We start from the raw sequence: 25,117 nt of genomic DNA, 5'->3' as shown, positions 1-25,117 counted from the left end.
GCACTTTCTTGTCACACAGCACTCTAGAAGCGAGCCTCCATTTCATCCACCCTGCACCAATACAATGAGTGACATCATCGTCGATATCCCCATTTCCTTGTATAATAGACCCAAGGTACTTGTGTCACGACCCGAAACCCACCCTGGACGTGACCGGCATCCGACGTCACGAACAACATCGGAAGAACCTAAACAACACAATAATGGTACTTGAACCCGCCAGGTTCAACATTCGCCTCCAACAATTTATAAATTAAATGCAACACATCATGAGTTAAATCAGCGGAAGTCTTTATAAGTACTAGCCATCAACGTGGCAAACACCCATTAAGTCGTACGAGACTTTTGACAATCTACCCACAATTCTAACAACTATCTATGGAGCTTCTAAGAGACATAACAATCCTCAAACTTCGGGACGCAGCCCGGAAATCTAAAATAATAAATGAAACAGGAAGTGTCCCACGAACAATGATGTGGGCTCACCAAATCAGCAGCAACAGCGAGTCCTTTCTAAGCGCCTGAAGTGTCAAGAACCTGCTCTTCTCCGTTACCTAACATACCATCCAAAAACAACAATGATATGCCTGAGTAGTTCGTACTCAGTGAGTGCCTCGAGGACAATAAGTAATATAGACATAAATATAATAATACATAAAGAAATCAGTTCCGAAAAAGATAGTATACAAACTGTTATTCCACTTTATGAGTCTTAATATCACTTATTGCACAGTTTAATAAGCCATTTCAAAATACCAGTTTCAATTAAGCTTTAAATCAATCTGGCATAAATACCAATTTCATAATAAAGATGGATATCACAATCGCCTATATGAGCCCAACTCAATATCATCAACATTTCGTAATACACCGGAACATGACTTCACGGTGGCTACTCCTCCTCCCGAATAGCAAGACAATTAATGCACCCCCAGGTAGCGAACCCGGAAGTGGCCACTCTTCCTCCCGAATGGCAAGGCAATTAATGCACTAGGATCCATAGTGGCTACTCTTCCTCCCGAATAGCAAGGCAAATACAACAACAAGATTCATGGCATAGAAGCCGATTTACAATTTATCTCAAAGTAGTCACACCATTAATAACATTAAAATTCATTAAGCCATATCGAAGGAATAAGTCATTCCAATCAACGGTTTGAAAACATATAACTTCTTTACAAAAGATTTCCATGTCCCAAATTCATCAATGAATATGTCCTTACCAACCCTTAACCATCATCATTACGCATCTCTCATAGAAGAAAAACATTCACAATATCTCATACCTCTATAGGGTTTGTTACAATCTAGGTTTAATGTGGGTTTGTCCCCTCACACACATTAACCACCATTTAGACATGAATTAGAGTTCAAGAAACATGAAAAGGTTAGTTTTCCTTTAATTCATAAAAAAAAAATCTTGAAAGAAAATTCATACTTCTACCCATAGATTCAAAAGTGATTTTCATTCAAAATAAGTTTCTTAAAAGAGAGACATACCTTAATTTGTTAAACAAGGTTTAACAATTTACTTTCTAATGAAGAACACCCAAACCCTAGCTTGAATCCCTTTGGAAAGAATTATGTTGCAACCCTAGGTTTTTGTCACAAGAATCATGTTAAGAATCATGGGTTTATTGTTAGGGTTGATAATCAATGATTAAGATGTTCTTACCTTAGTGTTGGAGGCTTGGGGAATGATTTTCGTCCTTAGGGTTTTGAGAGTGAAAAGAATGGAAGAAAAACTAAAATTTGGCAACTTATAAATTTTCAGCCCGTCAGGCACAATCGACGGTTCATTCGACGAACCGTCGATCAGATCGACGAAGCGTCGATCTGTTCCGTCGAATTTGTCAATTTTCCAGTGAGTCAGGCACAATCGACGGTTCATTCGACGAACCGTCGATCAGATCGACGCTTCGTCGATCTACTCCGTCGAATTCGTCAAATTTCCAGTGAGTCAGGCACAATCGACGGTTCATTCGACGAATCGTCGATCAGATCGACGAAGCGTCGATTAGATCGACGGTTCGTCGAAGCCACCAAACTTCCAGCGAAGACAGTCTTCAGTAAAACGGTCATAACTTTTTGTACAAAATGTTGCTCGGGCTGGGCGACCTACCGTTGGAAAGCTATTTCAAATATCTACAACTTTCATCAAGGATGTATTTCCAAATTCGCAACACATTTTCATGAAAATCGCCCAGAAGACAGACCTACCAAAACTTAGGCGAATTTCAGAGCCCCTAAGAACTTCACTAGTTGATTTGACTTCAAAACGATCCTTCTCCACCCGAATTCATCAAGAATGGATTCATATACATATAATATCATCTTAATACTAGATGTTTAATATATGCACACTTAATTCAAATTCACGAGGAGTTACATTATCCCCCCCTTAAGATCATTCGTCCCCGAATGAAGATAGTATTCTAGGAAGGTGATTAACCAACATGAATTTAACCACACAATCACCTTGCGCACGAATAGTTCAAAACTTAACTCATACCTGAAATAGGGAACAAGTGCGGATATCTCTTCTTCATGTCCTCTTCCGCTTCCCAAGTAGCTTCCTCAGTATTATGATTTCGCCACAACACTTTGACTGATGCAACATCCTTTGTTCTCAACCTTCTAACTTGGCGATCTAAAATCTGAACTGGTTCTTCTTCATAAGATAAGGATTGATCAATCTCAACCTCTTCATAGTTCAACACATGAGAAGGGTCAGGTTTATACAACCTTAACATCGAAATGTGAAACACCGGATGGACCATGGACATCTCAACCGGTAACCTCAACTCATATGCTACCGTTCCAACTCTTTTAACAATCTCATAAGGACCGATGTAGCGAGGACTAAGCTTGCCCTTCCTGCCAAAGCGCATTACCCCTTTCATAGGTGACACCTTCAAGAAAACCTTGTCACCAACAACAAATTCCAATTCCCTACGCCTCATGTCCGTATACGACTTTTGTCTACCCTGAGCGGTGTTTAGTCGTTGCACAATAAGATTTACCTTTTCGATCGCCTCATGAACTGAATCAGGACCCAACAACTCTACTTCTGTTGGTTCAAACCAACCAATTGGAGACCGACAACGCCTCCCATAAAGAGCCTCATAAGGAGCCATCTGAATACTTGCTTGATAGCTATTATTATAAGCGAATTCCACCAAAGGTAGGTGTTCATCCCAACTTCCTCCAAAATCAATTATACAAGCACGCAACATATCCTCCAAAGTTTGAATAGTTCTCTCTGCTTGCCCATCAGTTTGAGGATGAAAGGCAGTGCTCAGTTTCACCCTAGTCCCCAAACCTTCTTGAAACGTCTGCCAGAAATGAGCAGTAAATTGTGTACCTCTGTCAGATATGATAGATGTCGGAACGCCATGCAACCTAACAATCTCCTTCAAATATAACTTAGCGTACTCTGCCGCAGCATATGATGTCTTTACAGGAAGAAAATGGGCAGACTTCGTGAGTCTATCCACGATCACCCAAATTGAATCATACTTGGCCCTTGTGCGAGGTAAACCTGAAACAAAGTCCATATTTATCATCTCCCACTTCCATTGAGGAATTTCAATGTTTTGAGCCAAGCCACCGGGCCTCTGATGTTCGGCCTTCACCTGTTGGCAATTCAAACACTTAGCCACAAAGTTAGAAATATCAACCTTCATACTCTTCCACCAATAGTGTTGTTTCAAATCCTTATACATCTTGGTGGATCCCGGATGAACCGAATACTTAGAACTATGAGCTTCCATCATTAGTTCTTGTCGAAGACCATCAACATCGGGAACACACAATCGTCCTTGTAATCGCAGAACGCTATCGCCAGTCCCAACCGTAAATGAAGTGTACTCACCCCTTTCCACTCCATCTCTCAGCTTTGCCAAAAGTTCATCATCATATTGCTTGGATTTAATCCTTTCCACAATGTCAGACCGTGATGGAGTGATTCCCACTAACTCTCCATCTTTAGTTTCATCAAGCCTAACTCCAATACTGGCGAGCCTTCGAATCTCTTTCCCCATGGGCATGTCATGAGCACGCAAATAAGCCAACGTGCCCATAGATTTTCTACTCAAAGCATCAGCAACCACATTAGCCTTACCAGGATGATACAAAATGTTCAAGTCATAGTCTTTCAACAACTCCAACCACCTCCTTTGTCTGAGATTCAACTCTCGTTGTTTGAAGATATATTGTAGGCTCTTGTGATCAGTAAAAACATCACAATGCTCACCATACAGATAATGACGCCAAATTTTTAAAGCAAATACCACAGCAGCCAACTCCAAGTCATGAGTCGGATAGTTCTTCTCATGCTTCTTCAACTGACGCGAAGCATACGCAATCACCTTACCATTCTGCATCAACACACATCCCAAACCAATTCTAGAAGCATCACAATAGACCACATATCCACTAGACCCCGAAGGTAACGTCAAAATAGGAGCCGAAGTCAATCTTGCCTTAAGCTCTTGAAAACTTCTTTCACAAGATTCAGACCACTGAAACTTAGCAGTCTTCTGTGTCAATTTAGTTAGTGGAGAGGCTATTGATGAAAAACCTTCCACAAACTTTCGGTAATAACCTGCCAAACCCAAGAAACTACGAATTTCAGTCGCACTAGTGGGTCTAGGCCAATCCTTCACTGCTGCAATTTTCTGAGGGTCTACTTTAATTCCGTCTCCGGTTACCACATGGCCCAAGAAAGCCACAGAATCAAGCCAGAATTCACACTTAGAAAATTTTGCATACAACTCGTTCTCCTCAAGTGTTGTCAAAGTTATCCTCAAATGATTAGCATGATCTTCACGATTCTTAGAGTACACCAAAATGTCATCAATAAACACAATAATGAATCGGTCTAGATACGGCTTAAAAACACGGTTCATCAAATCCATGAATGCAGCAGGCGCATTATTCTTTTGATTATTCATAGCAGCCATCTCACGTAGCCATTTTCCGCAGTTCCTCTTTATATGCCCTTTCACTCCACAATGATGACAGGCACGATCCTCCCACACTGGCGGACGACTACTTCCCCGCGAAAACCTACCAGTATTGTTATTATTTTTCTGGCCTTGCCTACCCGAAGGCACACTGGCATGGGAATGGGTGCCAGAATGAGCAGGTGCAGAATACACTTTACTCTGCCCTCCCTTATAATTAGTACTACTAAAACCACCCGCTGATCGGGCCTTCTTGTGTTGATCTCGATCCACCCTCTCTTCATTTTTCCAACTTTCTTGTTGTTCAGCAAACCCAACCAGAGATGAGAAGGTGCAAGTGGGAGACATAGCAACAACAGCACATGCAGACTTGATACGCGGTACCAAGCCTTTCACAAAACGAGTCAACCTATGCTTTTCAGTCGGAATCATGTATAAAGCATACTTTGACAGACGAGTGAACTCCAAACTATACTCTCGAACTGACTTGTTACCCTGCTCCAGTTTCTCAAATTTCGTAGACATAACAATTCTTTCCTCATCAGACAAGAACCTTTCCATGAACGCCTCCTCAAATTCAGCCCACGTCGGAGCTAAAGCAGCGTCACCTCTCTCCGATTCCCACATCTCAAACCATACGTGAGCAACATCCTTCAACTGATACGAAGCAAGCCTCACAGCTTCTGAATCCTGGGCATCCATTGCCCTCAAAGCCTTAAAGGTCTCATCTAAGAAGTGTTGGGGGTCGTCCACCTCTCGTGACCCAAAGAACTTTGGTGGCTTTAAGTCTAGGAACTGCTTAAATCTGCCTCCACCATGAGGTCCCACACCTCCACGCTGCTGTTGAGCCGCAACCAAAGCAGTCAACATTTGAATAGCCGTTTGCATAGTACCAATCTCAGGCACACCCGCAACGGGAACAGCAGGAGCAGGCGGTGCTGGAGGTGGTGCTTGATTTCCAGCATCATTTCCATTACCAACATTGGCGCCCCCCAGATTTTGCTTAGCTTTCGCGGGACGTCCTCGTTTACCATTTTTGGATCGCGTCAAAGGCATTTCTGCAAGGCACGAATTAACGAGCGAATTAGAACGATCCTAAAAAGACTTTAGGCTCTACAGCACAATCTAGAGTCAATAAGAATAGGAAACACCTATAAATGTCCTGGGAGTTTCTCAATCATGTAGGTGATCAGGCTGCACAAGGAAAACTCCACTAGACACAGCTCCACAGACACCAACAATAATCCTAGGACGTATTTAAACCTAGGCTTTGATACCAAGCTTGTCACGACCCGAAACCCACCCTGGACGTGACCGGCATCCGACGTCACGAACAACATCGGAAGAACCTAAACAACACAATAATGGTACTTGAACCCGCCAGGTTCAACATTCGCCTCCAACAATTTATAAATTAAATGCAACACATCATGAGTTAAATCAGCGGAAGTCTTTATAAGTACTAGCCATCAACGTGGCAAACACCCATTAAGTCGTACGAGACTTTTGACAATCTACCCACAATTCTAACAACTATCTATGGAGCTTCTAAGAGACATAACAATCCTCAAACTTCGGGACACAGCCCGGAAATCTAAAATAATAAATGAAACAGGAAGTGTCCCACGAACAATGATGTGGGCTCACCAAATCAGCAGCAACAGCGAGTCCTTTCTAAGCACCTGAAGTGTCAAGAACCTGCTCTTCTCCGTTACCTAACATACCATCCAAAAACAACAATGATATGCCTGAGTACTTCGTACTCAGTGAGTGCCTCGGGGACAATAAGTAATATAGACATAAATATAATAATACATAAAGAAATCAGTTCCGAAAAAGATAGTATACAAACTGTTATTCCACTTTATGAGTCTTAATATCACTTATTGCACAGTTTAATAAGCCATTTCAAAATACCAGTTTCAATTAAGCTTTAAATCAATCTGGCATAAATACCAATTTCATAATAAAGATGGATATCACAATCGCCTATATGAGCCCAACTCAATATCATCAACATTTCGTAATACACCGGAACATGACTTCACGGTGGCTACTCTTCCTCCCGAATAGCAAGGCAATTAATGCACCCCCAGGTAGCGAACCCGGAAGTGGCCACTCTTCCTCCCGAATGGCAAGGCAATTAATGCACTAGGATCCATAGTGGCTACTCTTCCTCCCGAATAGCAAGGCAAATACAACAACAAGATTCATGGCATAGAAGCCGATTTACAATTTATCTCAAAGTAGTCACACAATTAATAACATTAAAATTCATTAAGCCATATCGAAGGAATAAGTCATTCCAATCAATGGTTTGAAAACATATAACTTCTTTACAAAAGATTTCCATGTCCCAAATTCATCAATGAATATGTCCTTACCAACCCTTAACCATCATCATTACGCATCTCTCATAGAAGAAAAACATTCACAATATCTCATACCTCTATAGGGTTTGTTACAATCTAGGTTTAATGTGGGTTTGTCCCCTCACACACATTAACCACCATTTAGACATGAATTAGAGTTCAAGAAACATGAAAAGGTTAGTTTTCCTTTAATTCATAAAAACAAATCTTGAAAGAAAATTCATACTTCTACCCATAGATTCAAAAGTGATTTTCATTCAAAATAAGTTTCTTAAAAGAGAGACATACCTTAATTTGTTAAACAAGGTTTAACAATTCACTTTCTAATGAAGAACACCCAAACCCTAGCTTGAATCCCTTTGGAAAGAATTATGTTGCAACCCTAGGTTTTTGTCACAAGAATCATGTTAAGAATCATGGGTTTATTGTTAGGATTGATAATCAATGATTAAGATGTTCTTACCTTAGTGTTGGAGGCTTGGGGAATGATTTTCGTCCTTAGGGTTTTGAGAGTGAAAAGAATGGAAGAAAAACTAAAATTTGGCAACTTATAAATTTTCAGCCCGTCAGGCACAATCGACGGTTCATTCGACGAACCGTCGATCAGATCGACGAAGCGTCGATCTGTTCCGTCGAATTTGTCAATTTTCCAGTGAGTCAGGCACAATCGACGGTTCATTCGACGAACCGTCGATCAGATCGACGAAGCGTCGATCTACTCCGTCGAATTCGTCAAATTTCCAGTGAGTCAGGCACAATCGACGGTTCATTCGACGAATCGTCGATCAGATCGACGAAGCGTCGATTAGATCGACGGTTCGTCGAAGCCACCAAACTTCCAGCGAAGACAGTCTTCAGTAAAACGGTCATAACTTTTTGTACAAAATGTTGCTCGGGCTGGGAGACCTACCGTTGGAAAGCTATTTCAAATATCTACAACTTTCATCAAGGATGTATTTCCAAATTCTCAACACATTTTCATGAAAATCGCCCAGAAGACAGACCTACCAAAACTTAGGCGAATTTCAGAGCCCCTAAGAACTTCACTAGTTGATTTGACTTCAAAACGATCCTTCTCCACCCGAATTCATCAAGAATGGATTCATATACATATAATATCATCTTAATACTAGATTTTTAATATATGCACACTTAATTCAAATTCACGAGGTGTTACAACTTGAAACTTTCTTTCTTTCAGACGACTTGGGTACCAAGCCTCACTTCCACATCAGCCTTATTTGGTACGCCACTAAAGCTGCACACGCCACTGAACCTGCACTCCATGTACTCCATCTTGGTCCTACTCAACTTAAATCCTTTAGACTCCAACGTATGCCTCCAACCCTCTAGCTTAACGTTAACTCCGCTATAAGTCTCGTCAATCAAGACTATGTAATCCGCAACCAATATACACTATGGCACCTCACCTTGAATTTGTTGCGTCAATCTATCGATTATCAAGGCAAATAGAAATGGGCTAAGAGCCGACCCCTGATGCAAACCTATCAAAACTGGGAAGTGCTTTGAGTCTCCTCCTATTGTCCTTATCCTGGTCTTGGCTCCATCATACATGTCCTTGATCGCTCTAATGTACGCCACATGTACACCTTTAGCCTCCAAACATCTCCATAAAACCTCTCTTGACACTCTGGCGTAAGCCTTCTCTAGTTCGATGAATACCATGTGCAAGTCCTTCTTCCGCTCCCTATACTGCTCCACCTATCTCCTTACAATATGAATGGCTTCTGTAGTAAAGTGCCCTGGCATGAATCTAAACTGGTTCTCTAAAATAGACACGCCTCGCCTCACCCTCATCTCTACTACCCTTTGCCACACTTTCATAGTGTGACTTAGCAGCTTGATACCTCTATAGTTGTTGCAGCTTTGGATGTCGCCCTTGTTCTTGTACAAAGGAATCATTTTACTCTACCTCCATTCTTCGGGCATCTTCTCTGTCTTGAAAATGACATTGAACAACCTAGGCAGCCACTCTAAGCCTACCCTGCCTGCACACTTCCAAAATTCCCCAGGAATCTCGTCAGGTTCGGTCGCTCTTCCCCTGTGCATCCTACGAACAACACCCTTAACCTCATCAACCCTTATACTCCTACAATACCCAAAATCACGACGCCTCTCAGAGTACTCCAAATCTTCTAACACAATGTCGCTGTCCCTTTTTTTGTTCAAGAGTTTATGGAAGTACGATTGCCATCTCCGTCTAATGAGATCTTCCTCTACCAACACTTTGCCATATTCGTCCTTGATGCACTTCACTTGGTCCAGATCGCGTGCCTTCCTTTCTCTCACCTTAGCTAGCCGGAACAACTTCTTATCCCCGGTTCTTTCCTCTAGTTCTGTATAAAGGCGTTCAAAAGCTGCCATTTTTGCTGCCGAAACTGCCAACTTTGCTTCCTTTCTTGCCAATTTACATTTTCCCTAATTTTTCTGCTTCTCTCCATCATCCTTGCTGTCTGCCAACTTCGCATATACCTGCTTCTTTGCTTCCACCTTGCCTTGGACTTCTCCGTTCCACCACCAATCCCCTCGATGCCCACCACGACGACCTCTCGAGACCCTTATAACCTCTCTAGCTGCTTCTCTAATGTAATTGGCCATCCTATCCCACATACTGGTCGCATCTCCCCTAATCTCCCACGCCCCCAACTGGTCATCCACGACCCTCTTCTTTTTCTTCTTCTTCTTCTTCTTCTTCTTCTTCTTCTTCTTCTTCTTCTTCTTCTTCTTCTTCTTCTCTTCTTCTTCTTCTTCTTAATCTCCAAATCCATCACTAATAGATTATGTTGGGTCTTAAGATTCTCGCTCTGAATGAACTTGCAGTCTTTACAGAGACCTTTATCATCTTTTCTAAGGAGTAAATAGTCTATTTGCGTTACAGCCAGTGAGCTATGGAAGGTTACCAAGTGCTTCTCCTTCTTTGGGAACCTCGAGTTGGCTACCACCAAACCAAAAGCCTTTGCGAAATCCAAAAGTGAGACTCTTTCTCCGTTTCTGTCTCCGAAGCCAAAACCCCCATGCACATCGTCATGACCTCTCGAAACGGACCCAATGTGTCCATTGAAATCTCCTCCTATGAATAACTTCTCAGTAGACAGTAAACCTCCCACCACTTCATCCAAATCCTCCCAAAATCGCCTTTTTTCCTCCTCATCCAAGCTCATTTGCGGCGCTTAAGCACTAATAATATTCAAGGTGAACCCTCCAAAGACCAACTTAATCGCCATCAACCTGTCATTGACCCTCCTGACCTCTACCACCTGATCCCTCAGCTCACTATCAACTAAGATACCTACCACATTCCTATACCCCGACCTACCCGAGAACCAATGCTTATACCTGTCCACATCCTTAGCTTTAGGCCCTACCCATTAGTCTCTTGGACGCAAACAATGTTAATCCTCCTCTTCTTAAGAATCTTAACTAGATCTATGGATTTTCTCGTTAAAGTCCCGATGTTCCAAGACCCTACTCTCAACCTAGAAGCTCCCTTAACCCACTTAGCCCCTGTCCCCGACCGAGAACATGACCCTAGTCTACCATCCCTCACTAAAGCCACTAAGGCAAATATACACTAGTCAAAGATTTATCTAATACAAATAAGGATCAATACTAAAGCAATAGTTAGAGCTAAAGGAAAGGAATTGAAATAAATATTCAATAAAGTAAGGGAGGCAAAAATTATAAGGCTAAAAGATGGAATGGGTACGGGCTACCGGAGGTACCAACTCCAGGTAAATGGAACCTGTTCACTACCGAAAAATACTGTTCACCTGCCAAAAAATATTGTTCACCGATGTACTCTGCCGACGACTTGGGTACATGTGCAGGCCTGACTAGAAACCTACTAGAGAAAGGTTTCCAGTTGCAGGGTAGAGGGGGAAAGAAAAAAGAAGAAAAGAAAAGAAAAGAAAAGAAAATAGAAGAAGAGAGAAAAATATATCTGGCCGTCCGGTCGTCATCGTCTACGACAGAGGCGCCGGTCGGAGTGGCTAGGCATGGGGGAGGGGGGGTGAGGGAGGAGAGATGAGAGAGGAGAGAGGAGAGAGGAGAGAGGAGAGAGAAGTTCAAACTTTACTCTTAAGACAATATGAAAATGGAATACATGTGTTTAGTTGTCACATCATGGCAGAAAAAATTACTTTTGCAGATTTTCTGAATTTTAGAATTACATTGAAGGAGCTCTATGATAGATGAGCCTTTCCCCAAAGTTTGAAACATTCACTGAAGGCTCGTGGATAGCAGAGCACCTTCAGCGTAAATATATTTAACGAGCCTTCTGTCTTTAGACGTCAAAATTTTACACTGGAAGTACTCCACGATGGGTGCGTTTTCACCATTTTAGTTACAAAAATTCAGACAAACCCATTTGTTGGATTTGTCCCTCATGGGACACCATTTCGGTAAAAAAAAATCAATTGTCTAGATACAATAAACCTGAAATAGACTGTCATGAAGGGTAAAGCAATTGACTATTTTGAGTACAAGTGACACGAGTTGCAATTTGAAAAGAAAAGACAAGGCTGAAAGAAAAAGATGGAAGTTGATGCTGCTTCCACGAGCTGGTGGATGCCTCACCTCAACTAGAGGGACCGGATCAAGCTAGAATCAATGTTTATATCGTCAATGGCGGATCCAAGCTTTTCACTCAGGGAGTTCGAAAAAAAAAAAACAAAAGCTAAACATGAAAATTAATGTTGTCTCTAGGGATCAAACCTCAGATGATAGAGAGAATCTGGAACACCTTGGACCGCTTGAGCCTTTTAAATATGTTTACGGTGATCAAAACTTATATATATACACAAAAACATAAAATCTACCCTATATATTTAGTGTAATTTTTTGCCGGGGGTGTTCGGGTGAACACCCTCCCACCCCCTAAATCCGCCGCTGCATATCGCCCTCAATAGGATCTGCACAATGCAATAAACTGCGAGTCGAAAGATTAACTCGCTCTCTCATATTACCTCTAAGATAAGTCCTTAAATGGACATATAATGCATAAGTAGAATTCTATATAACCCCAGAAATAGTGCGTAATTCGTACAACAAATCTTAATGTTATAAGAACACCTTGAAATGATAGCTATATTATGTATAGGTACCAAATCTTTACCATGAACAGAGAAATATGCAAAAGCATCAAGGTGAGTTCAGGACTTAGTAGAACCGTAGTCATCATTATTATTTTTCAAAATCACTCCTCTTTTAAAGGACAATATTAGATGTAATTCAATGATTTATCAAACATGAGAATTCTAGTCCACATGCGCGTCAAATTAAAAATCATTTAAATCCACAAATGATAGGACTTAGTAAAAATTCTTTCGATGGTTTCAAATTGTCATTGTCAGTTATAAAAGTTACAACCTTATTAGACAGGCACAAACTTCAAAATAAGTGATGCACTAATTATTTGTACAAATTACAAATAAATAAATCTTCCTTTTAGTGGTAATGAGATAGCAGTTCTAATATATCCAGAGTTCCAATATATTCATATAGATTGCATCTGATAAGGAACGTCAACTGAATTCATGAATTATGGCAAGAGATAGGCGTATAGATGACAAACAGTGACAATCTTTAAATGGCTCGGCTTCGATACTCAGAGACCAACTCAGTCACAAATAAAAAGAAATCACTACAACAGTTCATTGTCATTGTATAGGAAAAATCAAACAAAATCAGCATGGATATATGTTTTCAGAATTGAAATTGACGTTCTCCAATTTCTTTAAATCATTTCAGACTTATTAATGCCGTGAATTACAAATATTATGCCATAACACATAATTTTCCTGAACGCGGGTACCCAACAATATGGCTAAAGAGAGGCTCTGATACCACATGTTGAAATTTAAATACATAAAGAGCTATCGTCATGGAATATCAAAATAGAAACGTACTATCAGCCATAGTTGTTCAAGTATCTAATTGTCTTTATTCTAGCATCAACATGTAACCACGAAAAGAATGATATAATCCTAGAGTTATTTAGTCTATGCATATCAAAAAAAGAATCCGAGACCGATGGAGTCACAATTGTTTATATAGATAGACTTGTTGGAATTTTGTTTAAATATAATTTTTATTTTAAATTTAAATAATAACTGAAAGGATGTGTCTTTTATTAAAAGGGTGTGTTGGTTATTAAATATTTTTTCTATTTAAAGCACTCCAACTTTACTTTGCAGAATAACTTTTCTTTCTCTGCAAAGTAACTTTTCTTCTCAAACCTTCTCTAGCACTCTTTCTTTTCCTATTCCAAAAGATCAAGTTCAAGTTTTTATTTTCCTATAGAATTTCTTCACTATTTGCTTGGTGCAGAAAGTCATAGGCATGTCATATCCACTAAAACTATTTGCATAGATGAGAGGGAGCAAATATCATCTTTAGGAGAGCGTTTCTTACGTGTTTCAAGCCTCCAATCCAGTGTTCTTAATTCATATTTTCCAAAAAGACTATTATGAACCAAGTCCAGCCTAATGTAGATACCAAGGTCACAAAAATAGTTATTGGGCTGATAAGAGCTATTGGGACGAGAACAAGCATAAGGCCAGGTTAATTTCGGATCTAGGTTGAGTAGTGGGCGTGAGAACGGTTCAAATGGTTGTGATTCAGGAGTTATGCGTATTGTTGACAAAACGGTCTGTTCCTCTCGTCTCCCTTCTCTATGCTTCTCATCCCCTTCTTTTGGGAGACCGCGACTTTTGTAGCACAAAAAAAAAAAAGTTGAACCAAACTAGTACAAAAAAAAAACACACATTAATAGGTTTCACGCACGAATTTTGAGCGTGAAAGGACTAAACTGCAAAAATGCACTTTGGGCCTTTCACGCACGAAAATTCGTGCGTGAAGGAGGCTTTGGTCGCAATCAGTTTCTTATACTTCTTTGCCGTGTAAACACAAAATAATGAAAAGCAACGAATAGGAAATGGAGTACGAAGCTCATAGAGATGGCAACTGTATCCGTAAGAAAAGAGACAGTAAATATATATTACTTAAGAAAAGAGACAGTAAATATATATTACTTAAGAGACAGTATTACTTAATTATAAAATAAATATATATTAATTGACCAATATAAAGCAAGAGTAATTGTATGCAAGCATACAGTAAATTTAATGTTTGCTCCTAGGGGTGTACAAAGTAAACCGAAAAACCGCATCAAACCGATAAATCGAGAAAAAAATTCGACCATAATTGGTTTGGTTTGGTTTTAGCTAAAAAAAGTCAAATCGAATCAAACTAACCCGACATTACATGTATTCAATTTTTAAAATATTTTATACAGAAAAATATTTATTTGTAAAGTAATTTATAAATATTTTTTAATTTTTTTCGTAATTTTTTATCTATTATATATAATCATTCTATGATGAAAATAGAATAACTGCCAATTTTGTGTTCATAATGGGTATAGACTATACAATCAAATCTAATTTTTTTTTGGAATTTCTATTCTAATAGAGGGGTAGGTGTTTGTTGTTGAGAACTCCAAAACCGAAAAGGAATTTGAAAAATTTTCTGGTATGGAATCATAGTCTATATAATTAGAATTATGATTTAAGAGTATCCATTAACTATAGTCTAAAAGATATAGACCATCAATCAGTTCATTCGTTCTAATTCATTGAATTAATCCGTTATAGTCTAAAATTGAATACATATAATGTCGAGTTGATTTGGTTCGGTTTGACATTTTTTAGCTAAAACCAAACCAAACCAATTATGATCGGGTTTTTTTTCCAATACCAAACCACTAGTCGGGTTTTTTTCTCGGTTTGACTCGATTTATCAGTTTGATGCGATTTTTCGATTTACTTTATACACCCCTAGGAGCAAACATTAAATTTACTGTATGCAATTACTCTTGCTTTATATTGGTCAATTAATATATATTTATTTTATAATTAAGTAATACTGTCTCTTAAGTAATATATATTTACTGTCTCTTTTCTTACGGATACAGTTGCCATCTCTATGAGCTTCCTACTCCATTTTCTATTCGTTGCTTTTCATGATTTTGTGTTTACATGACAAAGAAGTATAAGAAACTGGTTGTGACCAAAGCCTCACGCACGAATTTCGTGCATGAAAGATCCAAAGTGCATTTTTGCAGTTTGTTGTGAAACCTATTAATGTATTTTTTTTTTATTTACTAGTTTGGTTTAACTTTTTTTTTTGGTTTAACTTTTTTTTTTTTGCGCTACAAAAGTCACCGATTCCTTTGGTTCTGCGTTTGACATTTCCATGAATGTTGTTCTGCTTTATTTGAGTTATAATGTTAGTTCTTACAATCAATATATTCCGTATTTCGAGTTTGTTTCATTGTTCCTTTCATCCAGAGGTCTTCAATGGAGGACCAATTAAGGGTGTGAAAGATTCATGGTCGAAGGATCTCGCTGAAATTCGTTCAATGTTATAGGAGTTGGTTGGAAACCTTGCAATGAGTAAGCCTATACCCAGTGGAATTTCAATGATTATGTTGTAAGAATCCAGAGTAATGGATATCTCTGGCTGAATGATACTTTGACTTCTATGAAGTTGCAGAATACCACAAGTTATCTCTTGCCTCGTCCTATCTCAACGATGAAGCTTTGACGTTGTATCGATGGCTTTTCCAGACCAAGAAATTGACAAATTGGAAACATTTTGTTGTGGAAGTATTGATCCGCTGCTGTAAACGGCATCTCAAATTGCCAGAAGACCGCTTAGCCAATCTCAGACAGGTAACCTCGGTGACTGAGTACCCAAGTCATTTTAAGGTTGTTTCATCGGGCTTCGATGAGTCACATGTACTTTCTCCATGACTTGCACATGTTCATCCCCAGTGTAGTAATATAACCAACTCATCTTTGCTTCAAAATTATGATGAACAATCTGAATGCAAAAGCAAAATGTATGCGCTCAAGGTGTTCGACAAAGGGTTAACTAGTTGCTGCCCCACAGTATTTGCCGAGGTGCAATTAGGTACTCCAATTGAAATGCTTGAGAAAGAAGCACCACCGCAGCGAAGTCCAACTGTTCGATGAATGTCCCCAACGAGATATGTCAAATAGGTATGTTACCGAAACTTCTTTGGTTCGTGGCTCTAGTAAGCAAAAGATTGAATTTGAGGCCTTTGAAGACATGTATCTTGCTGAATTTTCTTGGAGACTGAGACTATTGAGGATCTATATCTTGATAAAAAAATTCTAGAGATTAAGGATAGTTTTCCACCAATTAACATGCCTTCAGATGAAATGATGGTTGTTGTGGAGTGTGGAAAATCTACCGGGGAATTCCATGCTCAGAATATTTTGTGTCAATTTCCATTTAGTCTTGGTGCGAATCTCTTTATTGTCACTGTTCATGGAACTGCAATTGATCTTTGTGTGTGGGATCTAGGAATAAGTTTCAAGTCCAAGGCTCTCGTAGGTTGTACAGTGAACATGGAGCCACTACTATTGTTGGGATCTACGGAGACGTTTTTCTTAATTGCATATGCTAACTCTATGACTCAAGTGTGGGATCCTGGATGGCAAGAATGCATGCGTTCTTCCATCTTGCTATCTGTTTTTGAATTGGCAGTTGCTATTGGCTTAATATTTAATTGCTGTTATACTCACTTAATAATGAATACTCAGACTAAGGAATGGGAGAAGAACTTTAGGGGACTGTTTGTGTTCCCTTTTCAGTGCATGAGTTTGGCACTTAATGTAATATCGAAGTGCAGAAGAAAGACACATCCTGCAATAAGACTTGATCGCCTTGTGCAATCGTTGTGGTCATTAACTTATTTTCCTGCTTGTCTCGCTGAACGCGTTTCCTCACCTCCAGTGCATAATAATTATTGGACTTGCTATTTTATGCGGACTTCAACCGACTTCCTTGCTGGTACATTAGCCATTACTCCGTGATCAGATGTCGTTGTAGATGCTGCTTAAAAAAGTCACAGAGAAGGAATTGCACGTGTCCTTCAAGGTGTCATAGCTGGAAAAACTGAGAAATATTTGAGAGCTCACGTTACTGTTGAAATGAACTTAGTCTTTGATCCTGGAGGTGGTGATTTTGATGTACTGATTCTTGAAGACAGAGATGGTGTCCTTGAGGCACTCTTGAAAGCCATAACTAATTTGTTTATATACAATGTGCTCCTCTTTGTTGATAACTTTGATCGTCTTTATTTGAAAGAAACTATTCACGATATTACCAAGTTAGAATATGGCTTGTCAATTTTTTGGTTTTTGTTTCTTTATTGAGTCATATTCTGCAGATAGCATTAGAGTTAATGGTGCTCCGGGTGAGCTGTGGCAAAAAACGAAAGGTAATAGCAATATTGACTCCACAGCTTGCTTGAGAATGTTTGCGACTCTGGAGCTTCATCATGATGTTAATGGCGTAGTTGAGTCTATGGTCGAGCCTTTCAGCACTTTGAATAGGACACTAAACAATCAACTAATTACAATGGACCTAAGAGTTGAAATGATGGAGAAAAATGGTTTGCCAAGGAAACTGCGCCTCTAGATTAAAGAGTTACTATGGTCCACCGAATACATCTATGTACTTTACAAATGCTGGTTTCACCAAAGATGCATCTGCATTGATTGAGTTGCAAGCTAAAAGAGATTCCGTAGATGATAACGAGAAGTCCTTGTGGTCTTCATTGAGCAAAATTTTCATACCTAGCCTTGAAGTCTCTGAAACCGTACAACTTGCTGCATTTGTTGCTTTGTTGTGGGTGTAAGTGCCACAACTTGCTCTTGTTATGAAGGGAGTTTTAGTTCTCCTTCCTACTTGTGATATAGATAAGCTTGCCACTACAATATACATACCAAGACTCGTGCTAGTCATCAATTCAGTGAACATCATTATCGGCACTAGTGTTGCTAGGGTTGACACATAACTTTTGACCTCCAATAATTTAGTTTAGTTATCCAGGGTTCTTGGATTTCAAACAGGGTGAAATATGTATTTTTATAAATCAAAATGATTTTTATAAAATTATTTTAATAATGTTTTGCCATTTCATTTGGCAAAACAACTTCAAATATATATTAAGTCATTTAAAAGTAATTTACATATTTTACTATTTATGTTAAAGTATTTGTCAAGCTTAATCAGAAAATAACTTAAAACAATTATTCAATTATTAAAATTATCAAGTATCAAATTGACAAGTATTTACTCCGTTTAATTCAAGAAAACTTGATTAATTAAATAAATAATCATTTTACCTCTCAAAATTTTAAATCCCTGCATAATCAGTTTGCATTTTTTGCAATTTTTAGATTAATCATAATTAATTAATTGTTTAATTGTGGTTATAATTATAAATTGCTTATTGTGTAATTAATTGCGGCAACAATTGAAATGATCAATTGATTAGCTAAGTATGGCCATAATTGAAATAGCCAATTTGGTGGTTCAGTTCAATTTAGGCCAATTTTTCAATTAAAGTCCCTTTCATGATTTGGCCGTGCCTTTAATTTAAACCAATAGGTTAATTAGTTAAATTTAGGCCATAATTAAAGTGTTTCACTAATTAACATGCTTTGATTTTTACTATCTATTTAAATTGCATTTTTTATCCCTCCTTATATACACGTGTATACACGGGTATACGCGAATATACATGTATACCCATGTATACATATGTGTATACACGTATATCAGCTTGGGCCCCCTCCCTTTTTCTTTTATTTCAGCCGAGCGCAGTCCATAAGGATCAGACCCGACCCAAGTGCCCTTTTATTTCACAAAAAAAATACAAAGACCAAACAGACCATGGTCTCGTTTGCCTTCAACAGTTAGGGTTTCGAGTGAAACCCTAAGCGCTGACCCCAAGTTTTTTCTCTCTCCTCGCGTCATATATGTCGGAAACGGCAAAAGTAAAGGCCCACGTCATAGTATGGACTCATGCATGGCCGATAATGGCAAGAGCATTTATTGCTCTGCCATTTCTCACCTATTTCTGCCAAGGTTCAACCCCAGACCCGGTATTGTGCTTCTTCTTTGCTTTTTCTGTTGATTTCTGGGTCAAACTAGTATAAATCCTTAATGGATTTTGTCTTGAGGCGAATTTGAATCCTTAAATCCCATTGGTCCATTCGAAACCAAAGGATCGTTGAGAATCCCCTCAATTTGACCCTCCTTGTTCATTTGACTTGAATCCTCATCGTAGAATATGGATTGGAAGAGAACCAACCTCATTTAGTGCCTAGTCCTACATCGATTGAGGACTAGGGTTTCTCAAAATTGGGTGTTCTATATAAAGAACCCCCCAATTTCACATTTTAAACAGATACTCGAACGGAGATATACACTGATATACTCAAAAAAGGATCGAATTACCTAGGGTTTCTACTATTAGCTAAAACCTTTAATTATTCGGTTTTAGTAAAAATTTTAAACTTGTTTTCTTTATTCTTGTGTGGCTGAGATTGAGTTGGTAGAGCAAGGAAGGTGTCTAATTCCATTCACGACAAGGGCTACGCAAAAGAAAGGTATTGGTTCTTCCTTTTATTCATTTTTAGTAATTTATGCATTTATATGATGGTTATGTGTTAGTTTTAAATGTTAATATAGCTGCTTAGTTTATTATTAAGTCTATATGTTTGTTTAGCCTGAGTTTTAAATGTTAATACATCTGCTTAGTTTATTATTAAGTATATATGTTTGTTTAGCCTGAGTTTTAAATGTTAATATAGCTAGTTAGTTTATTATTAAGTCTATATATATAGATATTTGTTTAGCCTGAGTTTGAGATGTTAATCTAGTTGTTTAGTTTGTTATTAAGTCTATATCTTTGTTTAGTATGAGTTTAGGGATGTTACTATATTTCTCATGTTCAACTGTTGAAGATCTTAGTTTGGGATATCATGTTCTTTAGGCCAAACTCTCTGCTTAAGTACTATATAGCTTAGATAATATTTTATATTTGTGTTTTGATTAGCCAAATACCTATTTAGTATTCAGTTGGAACCAATCCACCTCTCATGTCTGTTTTGCCTACTTACTTTGGTCATTTATTGAGATTGGTTTAGATATTAGTTAGTATACCTGTTCATTGATTTGTAGTCTCTGGCTAGATACATGTTCCTTAGATTGGTTTAGGTTCAATATGGCCACCTAATTATCTGTGTTTGACCTCTGCTTACATTATTGTGTCTGTTAAATACTAGATGTGCTTTGCTGGGTGTTGATCATTGATCTTAACATGGATTTTTCCTAAACTCAAATATTGCCTCAAACAAATAACCAACATAGTTCATGTCTTTGCCTATCACCACATTTATAGAACCAAGCTTGTATGGATAGCCTATCACCACATTTATAGAACCAAGCTTGTATGGATAGTTGCTTAAGGTGCTTTGTTGCAACATGTGGAGTCTGAACTTGGAACATCAGATTGTTTTTTTTTTTTTTTTGTGGGCTTGTGAGCTAAAGAGTTCATTCTAAAAGAGAAGATTTTACTGCTTATGTGTTTGACATGTTTGCCTCATCAAAAAAATGTAAACTGAACTTAAAACTTATCAATATGTCCTCCCACCTTGTTTTATTTTCCTCTATGCTTTTTGTGAAACTTCTGAGTGTTTGTTAAAAAGGGAGAAAGGGATACGCCATGTTTTGCACTATTCATGTTCTGAGACTTTGTCTTAAGGGAAGTGTTGGTGTGTAAATCCAACCTTATGTGTTAAATATGTTAAACATGTTCTGCTTAAGTTGGTCTCCATATTAAAATGTTTGGTGAAGTTTGTTGGCTGAACCTGTTAGTCTCTTTGCTGTCGAATATAAGTCTGTATTTAGCATGAGCACCTTGTTTTAGTATAATTTGGGATCTATTTTAGTTTTAATAATCAAAATTTAAGTATAATGTGGTGGCCTTCAGGGTCTAGCTGGGATTTAGATGCTTGTATATAGGGATCTTATTTGTCGACTGCCTAATCTTGAGTCTCATAGTGTTTCAATGCTAATGTTAGTCCAACTCTGTCATCAGCATGTTAAAAGGCCTATCTTCAACTGAACTTGTTTGCATATGAATTTTATTTTCAATTTGTTACCTTTCCTGTTTTTGCTGGGCCTGTCCCCGTATTTCAATGAACTGGACTAGTCTATTTCTTGGTCTTCCATAAATATATAATGTGTGTTATGTTTGGTTCATGGTTAAGAGTTCGTATTCTTTTTAAACTAGTTGGTTAAGTGAATTGCTAAGTAAAGATGCCTCCTAACTGCATTTCTCCTTTTCCCTCTCTTTGTTTGCATGTGAAAACAATACGGGCCACCTGGGCTAATTTTCTCTGCCACAAACCTGTTGGACCAGAGCCCAACTTCCTTTATCCATCTAGTCTGCTTTGAAGATGAAAAAAACAAAACAAAGAAGGCCCATCGGTGAAAATAGTTAACTGGTGGGCTTAAGTAGGCACACCAGCCTAACTTCCTCCTTTGTTTCTGATTTCATATTGTATATGTACGTAAATTAAGAACGCTTGATATTATTGAAACCCAAATGCATTAGGACTTAGGGAATTCACGTAGGAGTTAATATTTTTTCTCAAAGGTTCATTAAAAACAAATAAGGTCACGATATAATATGATTATCGCATGTAAATTGGTAAGATTTGGACCTTACAAAATTGTTTTACGCACCCAACGGGTAGACCATTAATAGGTATGTATAAAAAGAATTTGGATCAAGCAAGTGATTTGTGTCGTATGTCTTTTTTTTTTTTTTTTTTCCGAATTAAAAGTGATTGGACCATTTGGACTTAATGAAAATTGGGATATACTTTAGGCCTTAAGCCCACAATAGAACATGAATCAAAGTTGCATTTGTTTTGCCCCTTTTGGGCCTTAAAAGAAGCAAATTAAATGATATTTTTGGGCTTATAATTTGGACCCGTTCGGTATAGTTTTTGGAGCAAAAGATCAGATTTGAATAAGTGTAAATGGACTTCTTCTTGAACTTGTTTGGACTTAAAAGATCTAAACACTGTTAGGCAAAAATCCCAAATCTTAAGGCAATGAAACAAAGGTAAATACACTTAAATATCAATTTGGGAGTAAGTTAATATCAATTTGTGAGTAAGTTGGTTTTGGTTGCACAGTATGGTTGATTTGAGCTTCAAATGGACTAACATAAATAAATAGACCTTTTTTCATTTCATATTTATTAAAACTATAAGGGAAGTATATTCTATTTACTTCCATATATATATATATATAGAGAGAGAGAGAGAGAGACACACACACACACAAAACTATAAGGACTAAAATTGCAACATTTAAACCAAATTAGTAGTAACTCTACTTAAAAGAAATCTTAAGGGTGTTTTGGTCCAAAATGAAGTGAGTTGAACCCCTTATAATATTTTCAAACCAAATCTTTTCCTTAAGGATTTTTGCCAAAAGTCAAGTTTTATGATTAGCATGATAGTTTTAGCAATAAAGTAAGCATTTTTAGCAAATAATCACATGAATAACACATTAAAGCTCGAAGGTTAACTGTATTTTACAGATCCTTAATACTAGGGTGCTTAAAACTTTCCCTAGGGGACTACTAGAACCCTTATCTCAAATTTTGATTTAAAAAAAAATAAAAAATTCTCTTGCTCGATAAAATCTTTTAGCTTGATTTTCCTAGTTTACCAAAAAATTAGGTGGCAACTCTAAAAATAACAAAATTCGAATAGTGTTCGTAACTTCTTAGTAGCTTTTATGCACTCGAGTAAAAGTGAACTGTAACAGCTAGCACATATTGGACTGTTGGTTTCATTTTTACATGCAAGTGGACTTGCCAACTGTGGATGCTTATATCTCTGTAGCTAGTTTACCATTGTCCATCATTGACGTATTTCTGGATTGGAATCTTGAGGACAAGGTTTTCTTTGAGGACGGGAGTATATTATGAACCAAGTCCATCCTAATGTGGATACAAGGTCATAAAAATAGTTATTGGGCTGACAAGAGCTATTGGGACGATAACAAGCAATAGGGTCATGTTAATTTAGGATCCAGGTTGAGTAGTAGGTGTGAGAACGGTTCCTTAAAAGGATTAGTAGTTGTGATTTGGGAGTTATGCATATTGTTGACAAAATGGTCTATTCCTCTGGTCTACCTTCTCTAATCTATGCTTTTCATCCTCTTCTTTTGGTTATCTTCTATTGTACTTTAGTTTTACACATGTCCGTGAATTTTGTTCTACTTCGTTTGAGTTGTAATGTTAGTTCTTGCTATCAGTATATTCTGTATTTTGGGTTTATAGATTAGGGACTCTTAGGCAAAAACTTTTAATCTTAGGAGTTTCTCCATAAAATACAGTTTCCCTATGGACTCCTAATAAATTGCTTTCTTCCATCAAAGAAGTTACGGATATTTCATAACCATATACGGCCTCCGTCCACTTTTCTTGTCTATTATACTAAAAATAGATGTCCACTTTTACTTGTCCAGTTTGCAAAACCAAGAGATATATAGTTTACCATCGTATGCATATTTTACCCTTATTATTAAATACCACTCCATCCATTTCAATTTGTTTCTTTTAGTTTTCTTTTTATTCTGTTTAAAAAGAATGTCTCTTTCCCTTTTTGACAACTCCTTAATTCCAACTTTCCATATGACACGTTTATGTTGGAAAAATTTATACATTCCGCACAAGATCACAAGTAGATCATTAGAAAGAGATAAATTTGAAGAATAGTAAGACACTTACCTTGATCATTATGAATCGGTTGAAGGAAGACATGATCTTCTAAGTCTTGTGTCACGACCCAACCCCGTGGGCCATGACTAGTGCTCGACCTGGACACCCGTATACGTACCTGTCTAATAAAGTCATACTGGAACTACGAACAATATGGAAACTTACGAAGAACTCCGAAGGTTCATAACGTCCTCATATATATATATATATATATATATATATATATATATATATATATATATATATATATATATATACCCAGATAAACTGTCTCCTGAAAAGTCACGACTAATCAAATCATAAAATGATACGCAAGCCGATCATGCTGCTACTACATATCAATATCATACGAAAGACGACGAGGCTGCAACTATATACGAACATATCCACATCACATCATTTAGACACAGCTGAACAAAACTTATACATAACCCACACATATGTCTACAGACCTCTAAGAGTATCAACAGTGACATATGACGGGACAGGGCCCGTCGTACCCCTGGACAACCATATACATATATATACATAAAAAGGGTTGTACCAAAAGTCTAGGCTCCGGAACAACGGAGCTCTCCAAGACAGCTGAAAGGGAATCCTATGCTAGAGGGTCACCAAAGCGAGTATCTGTACCTGCCGGCATGAAACGCAGCCCCCCGAAGAAAGGGGGTCAGTACGGAATATGTACTGAGTATATAAAGCATGAAATACAACAAAGAGGATCATAACTAAAATAGACCAGAAACAAGTATGACTTTTAAAACGTCAATACACTTGCCTTATGAAATGAAAATCATGCACATCAATATCATATATCATATATATAACGTGTCCCGGCCCTCTAGTGAGAGACTCGGTGAACCAGGTCGCCACATACCATCCTTGGCGCCATCATCACACCATCACATCATCACACCATCATATCATCACATCACACACACACACACACACACACACACACACACACACATATAGTGAGGGACTCGGTGAACAATGCAGTGAAACTGTGCTCGAAAACGTGTCCTGGCCCGGGACTCAGTGAAAGATATATTGAGGCATGCATGAGCAGA

The 25,117-nt window shown here is 38.1% G+C and overlaps 2 protein-coding genes and 1 long non-coding RNA gene across 3 annotated transcripts; 2 read left to right on the top strand and 1 right to left on the bottom strand.

Moving 5' to 3' along the window:
• Nucleotides 1-9,778: 9,778 nt before the first annotated feature.
• Nucleotides 9,779-10,521, bottom strand: LOC132628828 (uncharacterized). Its single transcript, XM_060344592.1, has 2 exons — nucleotides 10,175-10,521; nucleotides 9,779-9,959 (listed from the first exon to the last, which is right to left on the bottom strand). Exons 1-2 carry the CDS (start codon nucleotides 10,519-10,521, stop codon nucleotides 9,779-9,781), a joined length of 528 nt encoding a protein of 175 aa, XP_060200575.1.
• A 4,838-nt stretch (nucleotides 10,522-15,359) lies between these two features.
• Nucleotides 15,360-17,595, top strand: LOC132626950 (uncharacterized). The gene is made up of 2 exons (XM_060341991.1): nucleotides 15,360-15,813; nucleotides 15,908-17,595. Exon 2 carries the CDS (start codon nucleotides 16,591-16,593, stop codon nucleotides 17,260-17,262), a length of 672 nt encoding a protein of 223 aa, XP_060197974.1. The 5' UTR covers nucleotides 15,360-15,813; nucleotides 15,908-16,590; the 3' UTR covers nucleotides 17,263-17,595.
• Nucleotides 17,596-19,089: 1,494 nt separating this feature from the next.
• On the top strand, nucleotides 19,090-22,039 carry LOC132626949 (uncharacterized). The gene is made up of 2 exons (XR_009577722.1): nucleotides 19,090-19,341; nucleotides 19,785-22,039. It is a non-coding gene; the product is annotated as an uncharacterized LOC132626949 (long non-coding RNA).
• Nucleotides 22,040-25,117: the final 3,078 nt, after the last annotated feature.

The sequence above is a fragment of the Lycium barbarum genome, chromosome 2, assembly GCF_019175385.1.
Source record: "Lycium barbarum isolate Lr01 chromosome 2, ASM1917538v2, whole genome shotgun sequence".
Taxonomy (NCBI): Eukaryota; Viridiplantae; Streptophyta; class Magnoliopsida; order Solanales; family Solanaceae; genus Lycium; species Lycium barbarum.
The sequence above is the reverse complement of the archived record's forward strand: the minus strand, read 5'-3'. Positions and strand labels throughout refer to the sequence as shown.